General features: G+C 51.2%; 1 protein-coding gene and 1 long non-coding RNA gene across 8 annotated transcripts; one reads left to right on the forward strand and one right to left on the reverse strand.

The window, feature by feature from the left end:
- Positions 1-683: 683 nt before the first annotated feature.
- Positions 684-7,895, reverse strand: LOC135974436 (zinc finger protein 239-like). 6 transcript variants are annotated; one of them, XM_065562529.1, is made up of 4 exons: positions 7,765-7,895; positions 6,710-6,824; positions 5,200-5,313; positions 684-3,202 (listed from the first exon to the last, which is right to left on the reverse strand). In XM_065562529.1, exons 2-4 carry the CDS (start codon positions 6,741-6,743, stop codon positions 2,100-2,102), a joined length of 1,251 nt encoding a protein of 416 aa, XP_065418601.1. In that variant the 5' UTR covers positions 6,744-6,824; positions 7,765-7,895; the 3' UTR covers positions 684-2,099. The 6 variants fall into 6 exon arrangements, with proteins under 6 accessions (XP_065418601.1, XP_065418599.1, XP_065418600.1 ...); XM_065562527.1 differs by having other exon boundaries at positions 684-3,205; XM_065562528.1 differs by having other exon boundaries at positions 7,644-7,783.
- LOC135974477 (uncharacterized) lies at positions 7,690-22,913 on the forward strand. Of its 2 annotated transcripts, none has more exons than XR_010591739.1 (2): positions 7,690-7,850; positions 20,677-22,913. It is a non-coding gene; the product is annotated as an uncharacterized LOC135974477 (long non-coding RNA). The 2 variants fall into 2 exon arrangements; XR_010591738.1 differs by lacking the exon at positions 7,690-7,850 and adding an exon at positions 14,767-15,593.
- The last annotated feature ends 34 nt before the right edge of the window (positions 22,914-22,947 follow it).

Here is a 22,947-nt window from a genome sequence, read left to right on the forward strand (position 1 = left end):
GCGCGTGCACACACAGATGCTAAACACTGCACACACAGCAAAACATCGCGCACACAAAAATTTGCACAGAAGAAATTTTTTGCGCGCACGGCCTGTCAAAAATTAGAGAGAAGATTGCTTGGCTCCCATGTTCAGTGCAACTCAGAAGGGAGGTGAAAAGGCGGATTTAAGCAATCTTTTATATTTCCCCCATCCTAGGAGCACTTGACCCCAGACGCAAGTTAGACCAGCCTGACTTGTATGGGTTGCCAATGCCCTCAAAGGGTCAGTACAGCAGCCAGAGGCTGGCAGGGTATAGTGTAGTCATGCCTCTGCACCACCCCCAGAGAGGGTAGGTGGTATAGGAGCTGCTACTCTGCCTCCGCACCAGCCAATGCTGTGTTAGACTGGCTTTAGGGCATCTTTGTGCTGGCAGAGTTGGAACCAATTTTCCCCAAACCAGGGGAAAACCTGCTCCAGTCGTGTGCTCTGGAGTTGATGGGCCCCTTGGGAAAAGTGTTTTAATGAGAGACTTGAGGGATGACTCCGAGATAAATGGAAACTGTGAGCTGCACAGTGTCCAGACCTCAAACATTGAGCAATGCACCATGCGCAACATGCACCCAGAGGCCAATGCTGCAGGCTCCTCAGTCACCTGGCTGCAGTCCCTCTGGGTTTCCAATAAACACACAGACACACACACGTACAGTAACCAAAGCTTCTTTACTAGGGCAGGCAGAAAATGGAAAGAGTGCAGACAGCCCCGATACAGAGCTCCTACAGAAATCACCTGGCCACATCCTCAGCTAGTGTAAATCGACAACGCTCCATTGGTGTCAAAGCTACACTGATTTACACCAGCTGAGGTTCTGGCCCAGCATGTTTGAATAAGTTTGTGGCCAGATTGTGTAATTACAGTGTTTCTTCTTGCCTATGTGGACAAACAAATAAACATGTTAGAGGCCCATACTCTAGCCTGGGCATGTTCCAGGCTTCAAGCTGAACTCATTAACAGGGTTAGAACGTCAGTTTTGATGCCTCCCACCTGTAAGGAAAAACTGTGCTATAGACACCAGGCCCCGTCTATGCAACATTTATCACGCTGGTCCCGGTTACAGCACAGATTCCCCTCACCTGACTTTAACATGGTCATAAGGTGTCTAGTTATGTCCTTGTTCACAGACTGAAGCTTGAGCTTTTAACCCATTTAGGGAAGATTGGATTAGGTTCCATCTTCACTACAACCTGTGTCTGTGTTGTCGCTGGGTCGCCTGGGTTAGGGATGTTACTGTGGGGCTAAAACCAAATGTGATTCCCAGCTGCGTTTAGACATGGGGCCCTGTGAGTTAGTTACAGACAGGAAACACAGAGAAATCCTTCACTGAGCCATCCAATCAGATCCTGAGCAATACTTGCCCCTTGGGTCTCCACTGATACATGAGAAGTGTCCCTTCAAATACACGCCAGCACACAGGAGATCAGCCTGATGTCTGGTTTGGCTTTGCCTCTGTGTCAGCTGGCCACCTCTCCTCCTCTAGCTCTGCAAGCCCCCACCCAGCTGGCACCTCCTGGAGACCTGCTGGGACACAACACACTCATGCCCAGATCCCCCTGGCTCTGGGGGTGTTTCATTGACTGGACAGCTCGGATTCACAGCTTTCTCCTTTATCTCTGTACATTCTCTCAGGGACTCTCCTGGGTCTTCTTCAATCCAGTGACTGGACAGAGGGGAAAGAGAGAGAGAGGAAGATGAGGAGACCACCAGGGAAAGAGGAAAATAAGGGCCAGTCTTTTCTAATTGTTAATATGTGCATTACTGAGACAACCCATCTGAGATTGGAGCGCCATCACGGCCATACTGACACCTGGTGAGATCCAGCCCCTGCCTGAATCAGCCCAAACAGCATAGTCCTTCTCCAGGCAGCTCCATTCAGTGACAGACTGGGACAAGGTCACTGAATGAATAACAAGAGACCAAACACCCAGGTTTTCTGAGGGCCCTTTCCAACACCCAGCACCTCGAAGGATCCACAGCTGCCTGTTCTGGTTCCCAGATCTATCTTCAGGCCTCACGTAAGCAGCGGCCAAGCCCCAGAAGGGAAATTGGCAGCTGGTGTCTATCACAGGTGGATCCTCTGATGTCTAATCAGAGCGGAGCTCACGGTGAAGCTTTTCCCGCAGTCGGTGCATTTGTAAGGTTTCTCTCCGGTGTGGGTCCTCAGATGATTGATGAGGGATGAGCTCTGCTTGAAGCTCTTCCCGCAGTCAGGGCATTTGTAGGGCTTCTCTCCGGTGTGGATCCTCTGGTGCTTGATAAGAGATGAGCTCTCGAAGAAGCTTTTCCCACACTCGGTGCATTTGTAGGGCATCTCTCCAGTGTGGCTCCTCTGGTGCCTGATAAGGGCCGAACTCTCGAAGAAGGTTTTCCCACACTCTGTGCATTTGTAGGGTTTCTCTCCTGTGTGGGTTCTCTGGTGTCTAATGAAGGAGGAGCAGTAACTGAAGCTTTTCCCACACTCGGTGCAATTGTAGGGGCCCTCTCCCATGTGGGCTCTCTGATGCGTGTTAAGGTTCGAGCTCCGATTGAAGCTTTTCCCACAGTCGAGGCATTTATAGGGTCTCTCTCCTGTGTGGATTCTCTGGTGAACAATAAGGTCTGAGCTCCAGCTGAAGCTTTTTCCACATTTCGTACACTTGTAGGGCTTCTCTCCCACGTGCAGCCGCTGATGTTTCACCAGGTGTGAGCTTTGGCTGAAGCTTTTCCCACACTCAGTGCATTTATAGGGCTTATCTCCTGTGTGGATCCTCTGATGAGCATTACGGTTTGAGCTTCGTGTGAAACTTTTCCCACAGTCGAGGCATTTGTAGGGTTTCTCTCCCGTATGCAGTCTCTGATGGATTAGCAGCTCTGACCTCCAAGAAAAGGTTTTCTCACACTCAGTGCATGTTTTCTGGGTTTCTGACTTCTCTGTTCTCCGGTTGATGCTGATGTTGCTGAATTCCTTAAACCCTTCTCCTTGGTGAGTGGATATCCCTAGTCTCTCATCTGGGTGGTTTTCCTGCTGCCTCTCCAGTCCACATTGACTCTCACAGGCTTCTCCAAGTTCAGGACCCTGGAAAATGTTCTCTTCAGCTCTTCCCAGCAACATCATGTCCAATTCCACCGTCTCAGGGCTTTCCTGCTCCAGATTCTCCTCCTCATGCTCACTCCCCATCCCATCATCTGCTGGGTCAGAGAGAGAATCCAGACAGGAGTCACTCCCTGTGCCCAGGGGAAAGGGAACCATTGAAAGGGGAATGGGAATGGGGAGGTGGGTACAACAGAAGGGCTAAGTGCTGATGGTGAGATCCACCAAGGTACTTAGGTGTCTAAACCCCAGACTTAGGCCCTCAAATCTTGGGTTTAGCCACCTAGGTCCCAGTTTAGGCTTCACTGCAATTCACAAACCGCCTGCTGAACCCTGCAGTAACCTAACCTCACTCGACACTGAAGTTTTTTAAAATGAAAGTTCCCCGGGTGCCTATGTTCCTGCCTCTGGCCATGTGCACGGCTGCCTCATTCTAGGCATCTGAATGCTCATCTCCCACCGAAGCCCCAGAGAGACCAGTGAACCGGGGAAGACAGGTGTTCAGCCGCCTATATGCCTGCTGCGCCCAATCCAGTAGGTGGCCCCCAAGATTGGATCCTATTCAAAATCCAGCCAGCGGAGCGGGTGGCAGTAATACCTACTTTATAGCTTTTAGCTCAATGGTTAGAGCACTCAGCTGGGAGACGAGAGACTCCAGTTCAATTCCCCTCACCTCCTCACCTGAAGGGGAGGAAGGATTTGAACAGGGGGTCTCCCACCTTTCAGGAGGGAGTGCCAGCCACTCAGCTCTGGGATATTCTGATTGGCAGTGGCAGGAGGTGCTCTTTCCGTCTCTCCCATTGGAGCTGCTGCACTCTGGATAAATGATGAAAGTTATTGGAGCAAGGGCACTGGACCCAGAGTCTCCCAGATGGCTGCCGGGTGAGGGATAGCTCAGTGGTTTGAGCATTGGCCTGCTAAACCCAAGGTTGTGAGTTCAATCCTTGAGGGGGCCATTTAGGAATCTTGGGCAAAAAAAATCTGTCTGGGGACTGGTCCCCCTTTGAGCAGGGGGTTGGACTAGATGACCTCCTGAGGTCCCTTCCAACCCTGATATTCTAGGATTCTATGCCCTGACCACAGACTCAGTCTCGTTTGCATGCATTCTTGTCCTCTCGCTCCCTCCCCAACGAGTGTTTATCCACAGTGGAATAGTCATTGGGCCAGAGAGAAAAAGAAAGAACGACTCTATAGTCCAGTGGTTAGGGCACGGAGATGGGAGACCCAGGCTCCAGCCACTCTTCAGCCAGCTTCATCATGAGAGATGGAAGGAGCCCCACCTTCAACTAGCCCATAGCTCAGTGGTTAGTGCACCCTCCTGAGACATGGGAGACCCCTATGTAAATCCTTTTGCCCTCTCTAGCAGAGGGGGAACTGAACCTCCATCTTTCACATGCCAGGGAAGTGCTCTAACCATTGGTCTAAAGGTGGAGGTTTTGGGTAGCATGAGATAAGCACCTACCACATTGCCCCAAGAAACAGCTTAGGCCTCTAAGCCAGCTGACTCCAGGAGAGGGGTTCCTATTGGTGCATCACTAGGCACCTCCCAGCAGCCTGGACTCTACCTCTGAAAGAGGGGCAGGGCTTAGCACATGCCCCTCTGGTTGGCATGTCCCATTGGCTAGCTCAACTGAGGTGCTAGCGTTTGTGGATCCCAATTTTAGGCACCTATCTCAACCCATTCATTGCACAGGGAAACTCAGCGCCTAACTCAGGCTTTGTGAATCACAATACTGATCCTGCAATTTACTCGCTGCCTAAAAGTTAGGCCCTGTGATGTCCAGCATTGCAATGCCTAAGTCCCTTCATGGATCCCAACCTGAATCCCACCAAGCCCTTCCTCAGATGAGAGAGAAGAGGTGACCAATCCTTCCTCCACAATCCATGCGAACATTCGGGAAAGACAGCTATTGCCAGGTGTCAGTCAGACTGGGTGGGAGGCTGTGAGTGATGTCTGCCATGAGGGGATATGACACCTGCTGGGGACAATCCTGATCTGAGGTAGAACTGGGGAGCTCGCGGGGTCTTTGTAGGAATCTTGTTAGCGCCATTTGCAAATGGTTTCTTACTCGGTTTAATACTAACCCCTCACCTGTGGGGGCTACTCTCAGGATCTCCCATTCCTTAGCGGCGTGGGGATCCGGGACACCCAGCTCTTCCACTGTTTCCATCCGAGAGATCACGTTGGGTTTAGGAATTGGAAAGTCTACTCAGGAGAAAGGAAAGAGGAGAGATCAGAATTTGTCACACACTCATTAAATAGATGCTACTAAAAAGCTCCATAATTCTAATCAAGTCCCTTCCCTTGCTGGTGGTGAACTCAGGTAAACCTGTAACAGAGGGGGAAATGCTCTTGGAGACCTTTTGGGATAGTTAGAGGTCTGGTGAGCAGCAGTCATCCTGAACACTGAATGAGGCAGGATCCTGTGCAAAAAACTCTGTGATCATGCATAAGAGAGCTGAACCTAATCCTGGCATTTCCTAACTTTTGAGTGCTTGATTTTGCAAACTTAATAACATTATTTTAACATATTTTTGTATGATACATCCTAGGGGTTTTTTGTAATAAAAAAAAAATCAAAGAAATTCCATCTTTTGCAACCATACTGGTAATTTTCTGCAGCTGATAACTTTTTGTCAAATCTGGCTGCATTTTCACAGAGATGGTGAAAAGTATCTCTCCAACCTTACAGCCATCGCCTCCAAGCATGGGAAATTTCAGCCTGAACAGTTAGTTTGTTAAAGTTATAAGCAACTGAAGATGGAAAGTTATAATAGAAAATGTTAGGCAAATTTAATAGGGCTTGTCTTCCCTCAGACAAAAAGTGTGGTCTTGACTCAAGTTAGGCACCTCAGGTTAACTAACAAGATAAAACGAGTGAAGGCAGGCTGTAGTTTTCACAGGACTTAGTAGCTCAAGGCTGCCATTAAGCTCCCCCATAGACCCACAGGGGTTACTATCACTCCATCTGGAAGGATGATAAGCCCATATGGAGGCAGTGTGGGCCAATGGATTGGACATGGGCCTATGACTATCTTCACGATTACCTCGGGGTGTGATTCCCCTGCTCGTGGACGCATCCTCATGCCAGCTCTCATTGAGCTAGTGCCAGTATAAACAGCAGTGTAGCCATGGTAGCCTAGGTAATGGCAGCGGAGCCATGGATACTGACCCACCAGTTTGTACGTGACAGGGCTCAGCCATGTTTCTGCTGCTGCTATCGTGGCTGCATTGCTACTTATACTCACCCTAGCTCAACGAGAACTAGCAGGAGTATGTGTACACGGGCAGGAGAACCACATCCCTAGCTTGTCGTGTGGACATAGCCTATGGATGCAAAAGACCTGAGTTCTATTCCGAGCCCTGCGAATGATGTGGCCTGTTTCTAGGGCAAGTCACTTGCTCTCTAGGTGCTTCTGTTTCCCCTCTCACACTTTGAGCGTCTTTCCAGTCAGACTGTGAGCTCTTCAGAGCAGGGTCTTCCTCTCCCTATGTGCATGCTGGGGCCCTGATCTCGGTGCTGCTCTAACCACAAATGACTGAAGCTGACTCAAGCACTTCAGAGATCTCCCCATTCTTGTGAGAAGAAAGGAAGCCTTACCCAGCAATATCAGAGACTCATAATTCTCCTGCATGACGTCTCTCTGACCTGGGTCCCGAAGTTCCCACTGCCCCTTGGTGAAATACAGAGCCACCTTCTCGAAGGTCACCAGCCCCTGAAACAGCAAGTATCTCCTGCATTAGAACAATCCCACCTGCTCAGACATAGGAGCTGCAAGCTGGCAGCTCCGCTCCCATTGATTAGGGATCAGGCTGTTTTCCCTATTCTAGAAGAGCTCTTTGTCCAGCATTGGACAACTGACTCTGTGATGCTTTCCTGTTGGCACATGAGTGAAACCCCCAGTGTCTCCCTGGTGAACGCACACACCTCTTGAAGGAACCTGAACCAGGGAATGTCACCCTGCCGCACCAGCGACAATTCCACAGTTCTGCTCCCTTATTTCTTCCCCTGTGTGGCCTCCTCCAGACCCTCAGTCCTCACCTCTTCTGGCCTCCTTGCTCCTGGGAGGCTCAGCAGGGCTAAGAGGTGCAGCCAGAAAAGCCCTGGTGATGTTCGAACACTATCCACTCTCCCAGGGCTAGGATTGGTTCCCACGGGCCCTGCACATCAGACAGACAATATCTTCCCTGGATTTTTGATCTGTCTCCTCTTCATTTTCCACCCCAGCCTCACTGCAAGGACTGGAGTAAATCTGCCCCGGGATGCAGCAGTAAATGGAGCTGGGCAGGGCTGGAAGTAGGGAACCTCCCTCCCTACTTATTACTCCTGCTGCTCCTTCCAGTCTCTCCCCCTGTCTCCCTCCCGCCCCCTCCCCTCCCCTCCCCTCGGTCCCTGGCCCGGCTCGGGCGGGGGGAGGTCAGCAGCTCTGGGACTCGCAGACCCCCGGGAGCGGAGCTGGGGCGAGGAGGGGCCGTTGGTGCAGAGTCACTTTCCTGCCCGGCCCCAGCCCTTTCCCCCGGGTCTCTCCCCTCACCTGCAGGCTACGGCTCAGGGGCTGGCGTCGGCAGAGCCCGGAGCTGCCCCAGGGGCTGGTTCCAGCCCCCGCAGAAAGTCACCCCTGGCTGGGCACAGAGGGGCGATAGAGAAAGGCTCACCCCGCTGGGGAGCAGCAGCGGCTCAGCCCGAGCTCCCGGATGCACCAGCGGCTGCCTCTGACCCAGGAAGTTCAGCCTCCAAAATGGTAAGCCCAAATGAGGCTGAGAGAAGGAGAGACAAAAGCAGCTTCTCCTCCCTTCCCAATGATCAGAGCCCTCTAGTGTGGGGGTGTCCACCTCCCCGAGCAGCCCCTGGATATGGGTGGGCGACTCACACAAACTCCAGATCAGTGTCAGAGGGGCGGCTGGCGGGGGTATGTGTACGGTTTGTAAGAGCTACACCTAAGTCCCTGGGTTCACTCTGGCAGGGGAACGATTCCGTTCCCAGCAACCCTCTTTCTGGGGGGATGAATGTGACGCTTGTAGTTATGAAAATGGGATACCTGCCTATTCGGGGAACTTCATGTTAAAATGTCTAAGCCAGAGGTTAACATAAGAACATGAGATTGGCAACCAAATGTCCAGAAAAAGCCTCTGGTCAGCAAAGCAATGGCCAAAAAAACAAACAAAAAAAGACATTGTTAGTTTGACCAGGTATATTTTCCATAAATCCATGTTGATTGCCATTATTTTTATTACCCTCCTTTAATTCTTTATTAATCAAGTCCAGTGTGACAGATATGACAATTTCTTTCAATATCTCTGTGAGATCTTTCTCTGTTAAATTCATGTATAATTGTGGGCCAGGGATTATATGTAACTCCATGGGGGAGGGAGACCACAGCCCTCCAGGAACTAAGAACAGTGGTGGGAGTGATTAGGCAAATTCAATCAGATTGTAACACCTCCAGAGAGGTGCCTCTCCACTACCTGTAGAGGCTCATCTATACTGATTCAAACTGGATTCTCCAGAGATCAACAGACAAAGAAAGGACTTTTGGAAAAACTGACTCAGGGCCTTGTTTCAGCTCTTCAGACCTTCTGTCCAAGGGATGGGGGAGCTTTCACCCTGAGAATAAATGTGCTTGCTTAGGAAGAGCTGTGTGGGAACTTATAGCTATGGTCAATTATGCTGTATGTAGCCTCTGGAGAGAGAGACAGCGCGCGCAGAGCATAGATCAGGGTAGGTAACTTATGGCGTATGTGCTGAAGGCAGCACGTGAGCTGATTTTCAGTGGCACTCACACTGCCTAGGTCCTGGACACTGGTCCGGGGGGCTCTGCATTTTAATTTAATTTTAAATGAAGCTTTGTAAACATTTTTAAAACCTTATTTACTTTACATACAACAATAGTTTAGTTATATATTATAGACTTATAGAAAGAGACCTTCTAAAAACATTAAAATGTATTACTGGCACGTGAAACCTTAGATTAGAGTGAATAAACCAAGACTCGGCACCAGTGATGAGCTGGAGCCAGTTCTCACTGGATCGCAAGAACCGGCTGCTAAAATTAGAGGCAGGTAGAGAACTGGTTGTTAAAGGGCCTGGGGGATGGGCAAAGAATTCCTGTCCCCGGCCTCCTGTTGCTTCCAGGATTCCCAGCTGGGGAGGCTCCACCGGCCCCTCCCCCACTTCCCCACCCGCTAGAGCTGCAGCATGGCCAGCCACAGGTGGTCACTCAAGCAGGGCCGGCTCTAGCTTTTTTGCCGCCCCAGACAAAAAAAAAAAAAGGCTTCCAGACTGCCAAAGCAAAAAAAAAAAAAACCAGCAGCTGCAGGGAGCGCATGGAGGGCGGTCAAGGCGGCTTGCAGGGGGGTGAAGGGCGGCACCCGCCCTCTCCCTCCGCCCATGGGCAGCCAGGCGCTGCAGTCCACTTGCAGCCGGACGAGAGGGGCTCCCCACTCCGGCCTTGGGGTGCCTCTCCCGGCTGGGCAGGCTCCAAGGGGGCCAACACAGGCAGCACTGGCTGGGGTCTGTGACCTCTGCGTGGGGCTGGCATTGCAGCAGGGCTCGGCACAGTGCAAACGGCGCCGGGATCAGTGGGGCCCACCCCTCCGCTGCCCACCAGGCCCCCGCAGAATCCTCCTTCCCTCCGGTGCCTGCCGGGCCGACGCAGAACCGTCCCTGCCACCGCTGCCCGCCGGGCCGCCGCAGAACCCTGCCTCCCCTGCCCGCCGGGCCGCCACAGAACTCTCCCTCCTTCCAGTGCCTGGGGGCTGCAGGAGGTGCTGGCTCAGCTGCTCCTTTAAAGGCAGCTCGGCCAGGCCAGGCTCAGAGCGGCGCGGGAGGCATAGGCCAGTACAGGTGGCGGGGAGTGGCGCGTCCCGGGGAGCCCGGCGGCACAATGAGCAGCGGGGATCACTAGTTCCTGCCCCCCCCCCAGGTCGGGGTCCGTGCCCCTTCAGGGCTGGGCTGGCCGCCCCAAGATTGGCCAGAATGCCGCCCCTTACAATGTGCCACCCCAGGCACGTGCTTTCTCGTCTGGTGCCTGGAGCCGGCCCTGCACTCAAGGACACACCTGAACGCTGGGCAGTTGAGCTGAGCTCCCGAGTCGTCCTGCTGCCGCTTTTTGAGCGGCCACCAGCAAGATAAGGGGGGCTGCTGCAATCTCTCCAGGGCTGCCCGGAGGGGAGGGCAATTTGCCCTGGCCCGGGCCCTGCAGGGCCCCCCCCCCCCCCCACGAGGATCATGTTCTCTTCCCCCCTTCCCCCTCAGAGCCGCAGCATGGCCAACTCAGCTGCTGAGCTCCAGCCTCTGGGCTACCAGCAAGAGGGGGGGGCTGCGAGCTCCAGGGCCACGGGGGGGGGGCAATGTGTGGGGCAATTTGCCTGGCCCCTGGCCCCATGAGGATGTCTGTCTCCCCCCGGCCCTCCCCCCCGCGCTTTCCCCCAACCTGCAGAGCCGCAGCATGGCCAGTTCAACTGAGCTTACGGCTGCCGGCAAGGCAAGGTAAGGGGTGTGGGCTGCTGCAAGCTCTCCAGGGTTGCCCGGAGGGGAGGGCAGGGCAATTTGCCCCGGGCCCTGCAGGGGCCCCCACCCCCAGTCCCACGAGGATCATGTTGTCTTGTCTCCCTCCCACCCCCAGAGCCGCAGGCCTGCAGCATGGCCAGCTCAGCTGCTGAGCTCCGGGCTACTGGCAAGAATGGGGGGCTGCGAGCTCCAGGGCCACGGCGGGGGAATGTGTGGGGCAATTTGCCCAGGCCCCCGCCTCCCCACATCCCCTGGCTTAGAGCATTGTGCAGTTTGGGGAGTGCAGCTGTGTAGTGAGGATGCCTGTGTATAGTGTGTGCAAAGAGAGTTTTGTGTTGCGAGGTGGCTGTGTAGCTGGGGAGTTGTGTGGCTGGGACAGGGTCTGCACAGTGGTGGGTATGGTGGGGCTGGGGGGTTGTGGGGAGCAGGGAGGGGGTGTTGGATAGAGGGCAGGGGAATTTGGGGGGGGTGGGGGTGGGCGGATGGGGTCGGGGCGGTCAGAGGGCAGGGAACAGGGGGACTGAATGGGGGCAAAGGTCGGGGGGGCAGTCAGGAAGGGGCAGGGGTTGGATGGGGTGGTGGGGGGCAGTCAGGGGCAGGGGTTCCAGCGGCAGTCGGGGACAGAGGGAAGGGGTGGTTGGATGGGGCAGGGGTCCCGGGGGGCCATCAGGAATGAGAGGAGGGGATGGATGGGGTGGCAGGGGGCAGTCAGGGGACAGGGAAGGGGGGTGGATGGGGCAGGGGTCCCGGGGGGGCATGAAGGAATGTGGGGGATTGGATGGGGCAGGAGTCCCAGGGGCAGGGGGGGCACGACCCCCTCATGGGGTGAGGAGGAGGGAACCGGTTGTTAATTTTTTAGCAGCTCATCACTGCTCGGCACACCACTTCTGAAAGGTTGCTGACCCCTGGCATAGATGCTGGTCTGTTTAGGCAGTCTGGCTTTCTGGGGATAGATAGCACATTATAGCCAGGGAACTGTGCAGCCTACAAAAACCCCAGTCAGGAGGGAGAGACATGGGTCTCTGCCCAAGAGAAGCAACAGCTGGGAGCTGGAAGTCTAAAAGTGGGTGCCCTTGCTGGTTCACAGAATGTAAATGCAGTTGTCCTGAACTGTGACATCCCATATCAGCTGTTCCATTATCTTGGCCATGTTAGGCTGACAGACCTACAATTCATCCTGTTTATCCTTTTTTAAATATTGGCAGAGTATTAGCTTTCTCCCAGTCCTCTGGAATTACCCAGAGTACCAAGACTTATTAAAACTAGGGTTTAGAGAGAACTAGGGTTTCTTTTCCCTCCATGGATGATGTAAACAACTAACCAATGCAGTGGAATTTGCACTTGAATGCATCATTTTAAATTTGTCTTCAGTGGAAATTTAAGCTTAAAATGTTCTTTGTGTGGAGACGTGTGCTAGTGAAGTTCACATCCTCAAATGTTAACACAAAGCAACAGATTCAGACAAATCTTTGTGCACAGTTTTTCTTCATTCTCCATTTTGTTCCAGCCAGGGTTGATATAGCTTGTCAGCTCTTCTGTGTACAGACACAGAGAGGGAGGATAGGCCAGTGATTAGGGGCACTCAGCAAGGACACAAAATTCCTTGGTTCAAAGGCAGCGGGTATAAGAGACCGGGGAGGCAAAGCCTCCACAAACAGCCTGCCCCCCCGCCTTTGGAACATGCCGCTGCTGAAAGGGTGGGTGCCCCAGTTGTGGCCCTGCCCCTGCTCCACCCCAAGGCCCTGGTTCCACTGGTCCTCTTCCCCTGAGGCTCTGCCTCTTCCTGTCCCTGCTCTGCCCACATGGGAGCCTTGCAGGAAGGGGTGAAGACATGTATGTGAGCAGTGTGCCTGGCCAGCTGGCGGGCAAGTGCGGGGAGGGGGCGAAGAGGTGTTAGTGGTGAGCAGGGGGGCCTTGGGGAGGGGGCTGAGTGTGGCCAGGGATGGAGCGTGGGTGGGGCTTCCAGGGGAGGAGGCTGAGCAGGAGCAGGCCTTGGGGCAGGGCCACGGTCCAGGCGCACGCACACCCTCCCCATTGGAGGAGTCATGCACTGTCCATGCCTGGGTTTCAGTCCCTGCTTTGTCACAGACTACCTGGGTGACCATAAGCAAGTCACATAAAGTGAGCTCTACCAGGGCGGCAGATTTGTATAATTTTTGGTAGTGCCCAGAACAGGTCCAAGTCCCGCCCCACCCTGCCCACCCCCCCCACACCTGCCTTGTAAGCTGATATTCAGTAACTCCTCACTTAAAGTCGTCCCCGTTAACGTTGTGGGCTGACAGTCCCCCCTATCAGCTCCCCTAAGTTCCCTGTGTGGCTGCCGCCCAGCAGGCTATCAATTGCTGGGCAGTTCAGGTGTCCCTCCCACCCACTGCGGTGTGCTGTTCCTGCCCTCTGCCTTGGAACTGCTCCAGGAGCCTCCTGCTTGCTGTGCAGGTAGGGTGACCAGATGTCCCAATTTTTATAGGGACAGTCCTGAATTTTGGGTCTTTTTCTTATATAGGATCCTATTATCCCCCACCCCCTGTCCTGATTTTCACACTTGCTGTCTGGTCACCCTATGTGCACAGGGGGAGGGGGAAGAGGGATGCTGTTGTCAGGGTGTCCCCCTCTCCCATTCCTGTCCCCCCATCTCCACAGAGCGGGGGGGGGGGGGGGACACAGGGCTCAGAATGGGGGGGGAGCTTGCTGGCAGCAGCTGCTGTCTCAAAGAGTCTCTCTCACACACAGGGTGTGTGTCTCTGTCCAGTGATTTCCCTACACCTCCCCCTGAATTTCCCCAACACCCCCCCCCCCGTTTTGTGAACTAGTTACATGCCAATTTAGTGACTGTTTGGAAATTTGAATTGAAATTGAAACATTAATATACACTTTAAAAGCATATACAGTGTATGATAAAATACATGTATCTGAAAAAGTATAATAGATTTGAAAAGTATGAATATAGACTAGCTTCCTTATACAGTTGTTGTTTTTTATGACAATGTCAGTGCATTCATTTCAGTGATGTTGGCCAACCTAATAATTTCAAATGATGATTTGTAAGCAAAGTCTAAATGAGCTCTCCCTGACAGCTAGTGATGAGCTGGGGCTAGGGGTGAAAGGATTCAGGACCAGATTGTATTTACAGTCACACCTAATCTACCTAGGTATCCAGCAAACAGAGCTGTGTTGCCCAAGTGATAGATTTTGGCTGGGGTTGGGTTACAAATTACTTGAATGAGGGAGGGGATGAAATGTTGTTGTTCTCATTGTATGAGTAAAGGGCAGTAGAACTGTACTTAGCCTGTGCTGATTGAGGGCATCAAGAGAGAGGGGACTTGATTAGGCTCCATAGATAGTCTTTTGTTCTGTTAAGTGACCACTGCAGCTTAGGGTTACCATATTTCAGCGAGCAAAAAAGAGGACGGGAGGAGCCCCGCCCCTGCCCCTCCCACTTCCCGCCCCCCCCCTGACCTCCCAACCCTCCCCCCGTTCCTTGTCCCCTGACTACCCCCTCCTGGGACCCCCTGCCCCTAACTGCCCCCCAGGACTATCTAAGCCTCCCTGCCTCTTGTCCCCTGACTGCCCCAACCTTTATCACACCCCCACCCCCAGACAGCCCCCCCCAGAACTCCCCACGCCCCATCCAACCACTGGACTCCCCACGCCCCATCCAACCACTCCCCCACCCACTGACAGCCCCCCCCCAGAACTCCCAACCCATCTAAACCCCTCTGCTCCCTGTCCCCTGACTGCTCCGATCCCTCTCCGCACTCCTGCCCCCTGACAGCCCCCCCCAGAACTCCCAACCCATCTAAACCCCTCTGCTCCCTGTCCCCTGACTGCTCCGATCCCTCTCCCCACTCCTGCCCCCTGACAGCTCCCCCCCAGAACTCCCAGCCCCCTACCCCCCCCCGCTCCTTGTCCCCTGACTGCTCCGATCCCTCTCCCCACTCCTGCCCCCTGACAGCTCCCCCCAGAACTCCCAACCCATCTAAACCCCTCTGCTCCCTGTCCCCTGACTGCTCCGATCCCTCTCTCCACTCCCTGCCCCCTGACAGCTCCCCCCCAGAACTCCCAGCCCCCTACCCCCCCCCCGCTCCTTGTCCCCTAACTGCCCCCTCCTAAGACCCCCCCCAACTGCCCCCCAGGACCCTACCCCCCTACCTGTACCCTGACTGCCCAAAACTTTCTCCACTGCCCCCAAAAAGCCCCCCCTGTTTCTTGACCTCCACCTCCAGAACCTTCCTGCCCCCTGACCTCCTTACCCTGCTGCTCAGAACAGAGTTGGGCTCTGTGCAGCCGAGCCGGACACGTGGCTGAGCTCCCGAGCACAACAAAACCCGGTCTGGCCCTGCACAACAAAACCCGGTCTGGCCCTGCACAGTGTTGCCGGACTGGGCTGCAAGGCAGCTGCTGGCTCAGAATGCAGGGCGGATCCGGCTCCTCTACAGCTGCTCCCGAGTCCAGCCCGGGACTTCCCTGCAGCCCTCCCAGCCACTCTCTGCTAATCCCGGACATTGTGAGAGCTTTGCAAATTCCCCCCGGACGCTATTTTTAGCACACAAAAGGAGGACATGTCCGGGGAAATCCGGACGTATGGTAACCCTACTGCAGCTGCAATCACTGATAATCAGGTCTAAGTGCTTAGTCCTGCTGCAGGGACAGTGTTTCTGTGGAAGAGACAGCCCAGACTGCACTAGCAGTGAGGTTCCCCCACTGAGAGCTCAGCTGAAATCACTGAGAGCTGGGTGGAACCTCAAGAGATCAACTTGCAGAGGTCACAGTGGCAGGTGGCAGCAGAAGGTAACTGCGCAGGGCCATTGGCAACAAAGTGGTGGAGTGAACGGTGGCACAACAAACAGCAGTGGCCAGAGCAAACAGTGAGCAGCTGGAGGAATGAGCAAGATGCCTTCTTGCCCCCCACCTGGGAGGTGTACTCACGTGAAAGTACCTCTGAACTCTGAGTCTCCACTGACCAAGGACAACACCGGTGAGTGGAGTGCGGTGGAGGGAAAAGTGAGGGGCATGTTAAAAACACATTTGTTTGTTGGACTATATTTTAGTGACTTTGCTCCAGAATGCTAGATTTGTGACTGGGAATGGAAACTTATATAAATATGTTTCCTAGTAGGCTGAGATTTTTAAAATGCATTATTTGCCAAGGTTGTTATCTCACATCGTTGCTATCTTGAGAGGTCATTATGTTGGGGAGTTTCTGTACTAAACATTTTTATTATTATAATTAATTTTTACATAAGAATGGTCATACTGGGTCAGACCAATGGTCCATATAGCCCAGTATCCTGTTTTTCGACAGTGGTCAAGGCCAGGTGCTTGGGAATGAACAGAACAGGTAATCATCAAGTGATCCATCCCCTGTTGCCCATTCCCAGCTTCTGGCAAACAGGCTAGGGACACTCAGAGCATGGTGTTGCATTCCCTCCCCATCCTGGCTAATAGCCACTGATGGACCTATTCTCCAGGAATTTATCTAGTTCTTTTTTTAATCCTGTTATAGTTTTGGTCTTCACAGCATCTCCTGGCAAAGAGTTCCGCGGGTTGACTTTATGTTGTGTGAAGAAGTACTTCCTTTTGTTTTTTTAAAACCTGCTGCCTATTAATTTCATTGGGTGACTGCTAGTTATTGTGTTATGTGAAGGATTAAATAACATTTCCTTATTCACTTTCTTCACACCAGTAGGGTTACCATACGTCCGGATTTCCCCGGACATGTCCTCCTTTTGTGTGCTAAAAATAGCGTCCGGGGGGAATTTGCAAAGCTCTCACAATGTCCGGGATTAGCAGAGAGTGGCTGGGAGGGCTGCAGGGAAGTCCCGGGCTGGACTCGGGAGCAGCTGTAGAGGAGCCGGATCCGCCCTGCATTCTGAGCCAGCAGCTGCCTTGCAGCCCAGTCCGGCAACACTGTGCAGGGCCAGACCGGGTTTTGTTGTGCAGGGCCAGACCGGGTTTTGTTGTGCTCGGGAGCTCAGCCACGTGTCCGGCTCGGCTGCACAGAGCCCAACTCTGTTCTGAGCAGCAGGGTAAGGAGGTCAGGGGGCAGGAAGGTTCTGGAGGTGGAGGTCAAGAAACAGGGGGGGCTTTTTGGGGGCAGTGGAGAAAGTTTTGGGCAGTCAGGGTACAGGTAGGGGGTAGGGTCCTGGGGGGCAGTTGGGGGGGGGTCTTAGGAGGGGGCAGTTAGGGGACAAGGAGCGGGGGGGGGGGTAGGGGGCTGGGAGTTCTGGGGGGGAGCTGTCAGGGGGCAGGAGTGGAGAGAGGGATCGGAGCAGTCAGGGGACAGGGAGCAGAGGGGTTTAGATGGGTTGGGAGTTCTGGGGGGAGCTGTCAGGGGGCAGGAGTGGGGAGAGGGATCGGAGCAGTCAGGGGACAAGGAGCGGGGGGGGTAGGGGGCTGGGAGTTCTGGGGGGGAGCTGTCAGGGGGCAGGAGTGGGGAGAGGGATCGGAGCAGTCAGGGGACAGGGAGCAGAGGGGTTTAGATGGGTTGGGAGTTCTGGGGGGGGCTGTCAGGGGGCAGGAGTGCGGAGAGGGATCGGAGCAGTCAGGGGACAGGGAGCAGAGGGGTTTAGATGGGTTGGGAGTTCTGGGGGGGGGCTGTCAGTGGGTGGGGAGTGGTTGGATGGGGCGTGGGAGTCCCAGTGGTTGGATGGGGCGTGGGGAGTTCTGGGGGGGGGCTGTCTGGGGGTGGGGGTGTGGATAAAGGTTGGGGCAGTCAGGGGACAAGAGGCAGGGAGGCTTAGATAGTCCTGGGGGGCAGTTAGGGGCAGGGGTCCCAGGAGGGGGTAGTCAGGGGACAAGGAACGGGGGGAGGGTTGGGAGGTCAGGGGGGGGCGGGAAGTGGGAGGGGCAGGGGCGGGGCTAGGGCGGGGCTCCTCCCGTCCTCTTTTTTGCTCGCTGAAATATGGTAACCCTACACACCAGTCAAGATTTTATAGACTTCTATCATATCCCCTCTTAGTCGTCTCTTTTCTAAGCTGAAAACTCCCAGTCATTTTAATCTCTCCTCCTGTTTCATACCCCTAATCATTTTAGGGTATGGCTACACTCGCAGCTGTACAGTGCTGTGAGTTAAACCTGTCTTCGTATTGCTGAGTAGGGAAAGTGCTGCAATCTGTCCACATTGACAGCTGCCAGCGCACTGTCATGGCCACATTTGCAGCATTTGCAGCGGCATTGGGAGCGGTGCATTATGGGCAGCTATCCCAGTGTTCAAGTGGCTGCAACGTGCTTTTCAAAAGGGTGGGGTGGGGTGGAGTGTGACAGGGAGCGCGGGGGGAGAGAGAGTGGGTTTTTGGAGTGCTGAGAGTGTGTCAGCATGCTGCCTTGTAAGTTCTGACCCCCCTCCCTCCTCCACCCCTCTCTCGCTCACTGAAAGCAAACAGCAACTGTTGTTTTTTTTCTCACAGACCAGATAAGCAGCCGCTCGCCGAAAGGGACCCCAATCCCCCTCCCCCCACGCCGCCTCTCTCTTCAAGCGAATACTAGCTATGGGCGTTCCAAAGGGAGCCCCCCCTGCCTGCCTCTACTCATTCACAGCAAACAGGAGCTGTGTTTGTTTTTTTGATAAGCAGCTCCCAAAACAGAGCGTCTGGAGTTCACAACAAAACAGAGAGAAGAATCACAACAAAACAAAGAGAGGAAGCTTCAGTTAAAAGGATTATGGGGAGTTTCCGGAGGTCAATCACTGCATAATAACTGCACTGTTTACACTGGAGCGGCAGCGTCTCAGCCACTCCGCAGCAGCTGTTAATCCTCTCGAGGAGGTGGAGCACCTGCAGCGCTGTAGCCACAGAGACACAGCGCCCTACGTGTGTGACGGGTTGGATCACAGAAACCCCCTTGGGAGCTGCCAACAGATGTGCAAAGACTACCCCTGCTCCTGTTTTCCCTGCCAGCTCAGGACTCCAGCACCCTGTCTTGCTGAGCCAGACACTCCCGTCTGGCTCCAGACACAGATCCAGGGTCTGAATCTCCTGTCCCAAAGCTGCAAGTTACCTGAAAACAGCGTACAGAAGTGCGCTTGTCTTTAGCACTCAGATGCCCAACTCCCAATGGGGTCTAAACCCAGATAAATCCGTTTTACCCTGCATAAAGTTTATGCATAAAGTTTATGCAGGGCAAACTCATAAATTGTTCGCCCTCTATAACACTGATAGAGAGATATGCACAGTTGTTTGCTCCCCCAGGTATTAATACATACTCTGAGTGAATTACTAAATAGAAAGTGATTTTATTAAGTACAGACAGTAGGATTTAAGTGGTTCAAAGTAGTAACAGACAGAGCAAAGTAAGTCACCAAGCAAAATAAAATAAAATGCGCAAATCTATGCCTAATCAAACTAAATACAGATAATCTCACCCTCAGAGATGTTTTAGTAAGTTTTTCTCAGACTGGACACCTTCCAGGCCTGGGCACAATTCTTTCCCCTGGTACAGCTCTTGTTGCAGCTCAGGTGGTAGCTAGGGGATTCTTTATGATGGCTTCTCTCCCTCTCTGTTCTCTTCCCCCCCTTTATATATCTTTTGCATAAGGCGGGAACTCTTTGTTTCTCTGGGTTTCCACCCCCCCTCACTGGAAAAGCACCAGGTTAAAGATGGATTCCAGTTCAGGTGACATGATCACATGTCACTGCAAGACTTCATTACTCACTTGCCAGCACACACATATACAGGAAGACTCACAGGTAAATACGGCCATCTGCAGACAATGGGAGTCATCAAGATTCCAAACCATCATTAATGGTCCACACTTTACACAATTACAATAGGCCCTCAGAGTTACATTTTATATTTCTAGTTTTAGATACAAGAATGGTACATTTATACAAATCAGATGATCATACTCAGTAGATTATAAGCTTTGTAATGATACCTTACAAAAGACCTTTTGCGTGAGGCATATCCCAGTTACTTACATTCACTTATTACCGTATTTTCTCTAAAACTATCTCAGTTACATTATATTGACTTATTATCAAGTTTTTATAAAACCATATAGACTGCACAATGTCACACGTGCCTTGCCAGTGTGGACAGGGAGTGAGGTACAGCGCTGTGGGCGGCTTTATTGTGCTGTAACTCTCAAGTGTAGCCAAGGCCTTAGTTGCCCATCTCTGTATCTTTTCCAATTCCAATATATCTTTTTTGGGATGGGGTGATCAGATCTGCACACAGTATTCAAGTAGGGTGACCAGATGTCCCAATTTTTATAGGGACAGTCCCGATTTTTGGGTCTCTTTCTTATATAGGGTCTCCTATTACCCCCCCACCCCCGTCCCGATTTTTCACACTTGCTGTCTGCTCACCCTATATTCAAGGTGTGAATGTACCATGGATTTATATAGAGGCAATATGATATTTTCTGTCTTATTATCTATCCCTTTCTTAATGATTCCCAACATTCTGTTTGCTTTTTTGACTGCTGCTGCACGTTGAGTGGATGTTTTCAGAGAACTATCCACAATGACTCCAAGATCTCTTTCTTGAGTGTTAACAGCTAATTCAGACTCCATCATTTTGTATGTATAGTTGAGATTGTTTTCCAATGTGCACTACTTTGCATTTATCAGCATTGAATTTCATCTGCCATTTTGTTGCCCAGTCACCCAGTTTTGTGAGATCCCTTTGTAACTCTTTGCAGTCTGCCTGGGACTTAACTATTTTGAATAGTTTTGTATCATCTGCAAATTTTGCCACCTCACTGTTTACCCATTTTTCCAGATCATTTATGAATATGTTGAACAGTAATGGTCCCAGTACCGACCCCTAGAGGGATACCACTATTTATCTCTCTCCATTCTGAAACCTGATAATTTATTCCTACCCTTTGTTTCCCATCTTTTAACCAGTTACTGATCCATGAGAGGACTTCCCTCTTATCCCATGATGGCTTACTTTTCAAAAGTCAATTTAAATTAAATACATTTTTTTTAATTTATATATTTTTTAGAAATCTAGGCCTGTTATGTGTTTTGGTGTAACGTGCATTATCCTTATGTTAAATTTGCATTATCCTAACAAAACATTTACTTCATTCATATCTCTTTTATATGTTGCAGGTCAAAGTGAAAATGAAAAGACAAAAAACAATACAACAATTTTTCCACTCAAAGGCCTCAAAAACTAACCAAGGGGAAGAACACATCAAGAACCAAGAATATATCAACATGTCATCTGAAGGTTCAAGTGGTATATCTACATCTGACCAACCCAAAGCACAAATACAGCTACCTACTGAAGAAACAGTGTCTCCAAAACCTAAAGGCAGTTCCCGATGTTTGTCAGTCAAAGTGTTCCCATTTACTGAAGTTACTAAAGATGGCTACTGGTGCACCTCTTGCAAAGAAGCTTACGAAGAAGGAAAGCTTCCCAATGCTATAATTGGTAAAAATGGAGGAGCTTTGTTTGTCAAACCAATCAGCAAAGCCAATGCTGACAAACTACGTGAAAAGGCTGCAAAACACCAGGCCTCTGGAGTGCATCAACATGCAGAAAGCCTTATAAGCCCACTATCAAAGCCAATTTTAGAAGTACTTAATGAGGCTGTTAAGAATGCTGGAGACACAACACAGTTAATGCGAACAAACATGGCTGTGGCATCCTACTTTCTATTTAAGCAAGAGATACCACACACTACAAACTGGAGGCCAATATTAAGTGCATTGTTACTTGTTCATCCTGAAGTTGAACACTGGTTCCGAACAAGACCAGCAAATGCTCACTATCTTTCTGCAAGAAACTCAACTGACTGGCTAGAAGCATGTGGTGCAACAGTGAAAGACTCAACAGTTGAAAAAGTGAAGAACTCTCTCACCACATTCAAAAAATTTGCATACATAGCTGATGAATGCACTGATGCAAATGGGCATCAAGTATTAAGTCACGTTATCTTGATGTCAGGGGTAGGCCAGTAGATGCATTTCTAGATGTTCAAGTTATAGAAGACACATCGTCTGCATCTGTGACAATCCACATCTTAGAAGAGTAAAATGCTTGTCAATTGGACCCCAAACAGATGGCTGCTTGTGCATTTGATGGAGCTGCAAACTTCTTTGGAAGACATGGTGGAGTACAAGCTTTGCTCAGAAAAAAGTGTAACCCTAATCTCTCCCATACACACTGCAGAGGCTATCTACTCCAACTAGCACTAGTACGAGCTGCAGAATCTTCAAAAGACTTTATAGCTTTTTTAAATTTAATGTCTTCATTATATTCTTTTTTCAGCAAGAGTCCAAAAAGACTGAATATACACTGGGACTGAAGTTCAAATTAGTCCAACCTGGGAAAACCCGCTGGCTTTCTCATGAGTGATCCTTGGCTGTTGTCTTAAAATTACTCCAGCCATTATTACTGGCTTTGGAAAGTATCCACCAAGACGGGATGGATCTAAGTAGTGAGGGTGGTGGATTACTTTTGCTACTATGTTCAGAGAACACTATTGCCATTCTCGCTCTCGTAAGTCTACTATTGAAACCACTTGGGTCATTAAACAATGCCATGCAGGCATCTGCTACAAAAGTAGTAGATCTTTGTCCAGTGATTGATCCAAACGTGGCTTCTATCAGAGAGCTATCCATTGAAAAAGTACTGGAAGAAGCAAAGACTTCAGTCCAGAAATTGACTAATGAAGGCATTTATATTGAATCCTTAAATGAAGAAGACAAGAAGTGTTTGTTAAGACAACTGAAAAAGTACACAGACTTGAGTCTTAAAAATCTACAACAGTGACTTCTAGATTCTACTCAACCTCTACATAGCTTTTACAGATGCCTGTCCTATAAAACACCAACAGTTGAGTGGAATGTGGCACTACCAGCAATGGGGCTGCCATGTGATCAGGACAGAATAGAGAATTTGAACACCGAGTGGAATATCATATGACGAATGAATGAAGATTTGACTTCAACTTCTTTTTTTATCATTGTGTTCTGTTTCCTGGGATGAAAAAAGTAGGAATTCATCTCTTGCTACTCCCAGTCACAGCAGCTACAGTTGAGTGTTCTTTTTCATCATTGAATAGAATTTTGTGTTCTGAAAGAAGTCGCCTTCTGCCTGATCATGTGAATGAACTAATGAGCATATCAATTGAAGGAATGGAAGTACTAGACACACGAGAAGCCACCAAAGATGAATGCATTGCATTCAAGAAGTTCATTAACAGAGTTGTGCAAAATTATAACAAGAAACCAAGAAGGATGTAGACGTAGTACTTCATAGAAGGCTTGAGTAGCCAACTTTATTTTGTGTGATGATTTTCAAACATGAGTTAAATCTAATAAAATGGTCATGAAACATTTTTCAGTTTTTACTATGGTGCCATACAACCCACC

This window comes from Chrysemys picta, chromosome 12 (assembly GCF_011386835.1).
Source record: "Chrysemys picta bellii isolate R12L10 chromosome 12, ASM1138683v2, whole genome shotgun sequence".
Classification (NCBI taxonomy): domain Eukaryota; kingdom Metazoa; phylum Chordata; order Testudines; family Emydidae; genus Chrysemys; species Chrysemys picta.

Excerpts from the sequence above, each read along its gene's own strand:
- LOC135974436 (XM_065562527.1), bottom strand. The coding sequence starts at position 6,743 with ATGCAGGAGAATTATGAGTCTCTGATATTGCTGG. Across the intron at positions 5,314-6,709 it reads TGAGTCTCTGATATTGCTGG|ACTTTCCAATTCCTAAACCC; the intron begins GTAAGGCTTCCT and ends TCTCCTGAGTAG. Across the intron at positions 3,206-5,199 it reads CCTGAGAGTAGCCCCCACAG|CAGATGATGGGATGGGGAGT; the intron begins GTGAGGGGTTAG and ends TCTCTGACCCAG.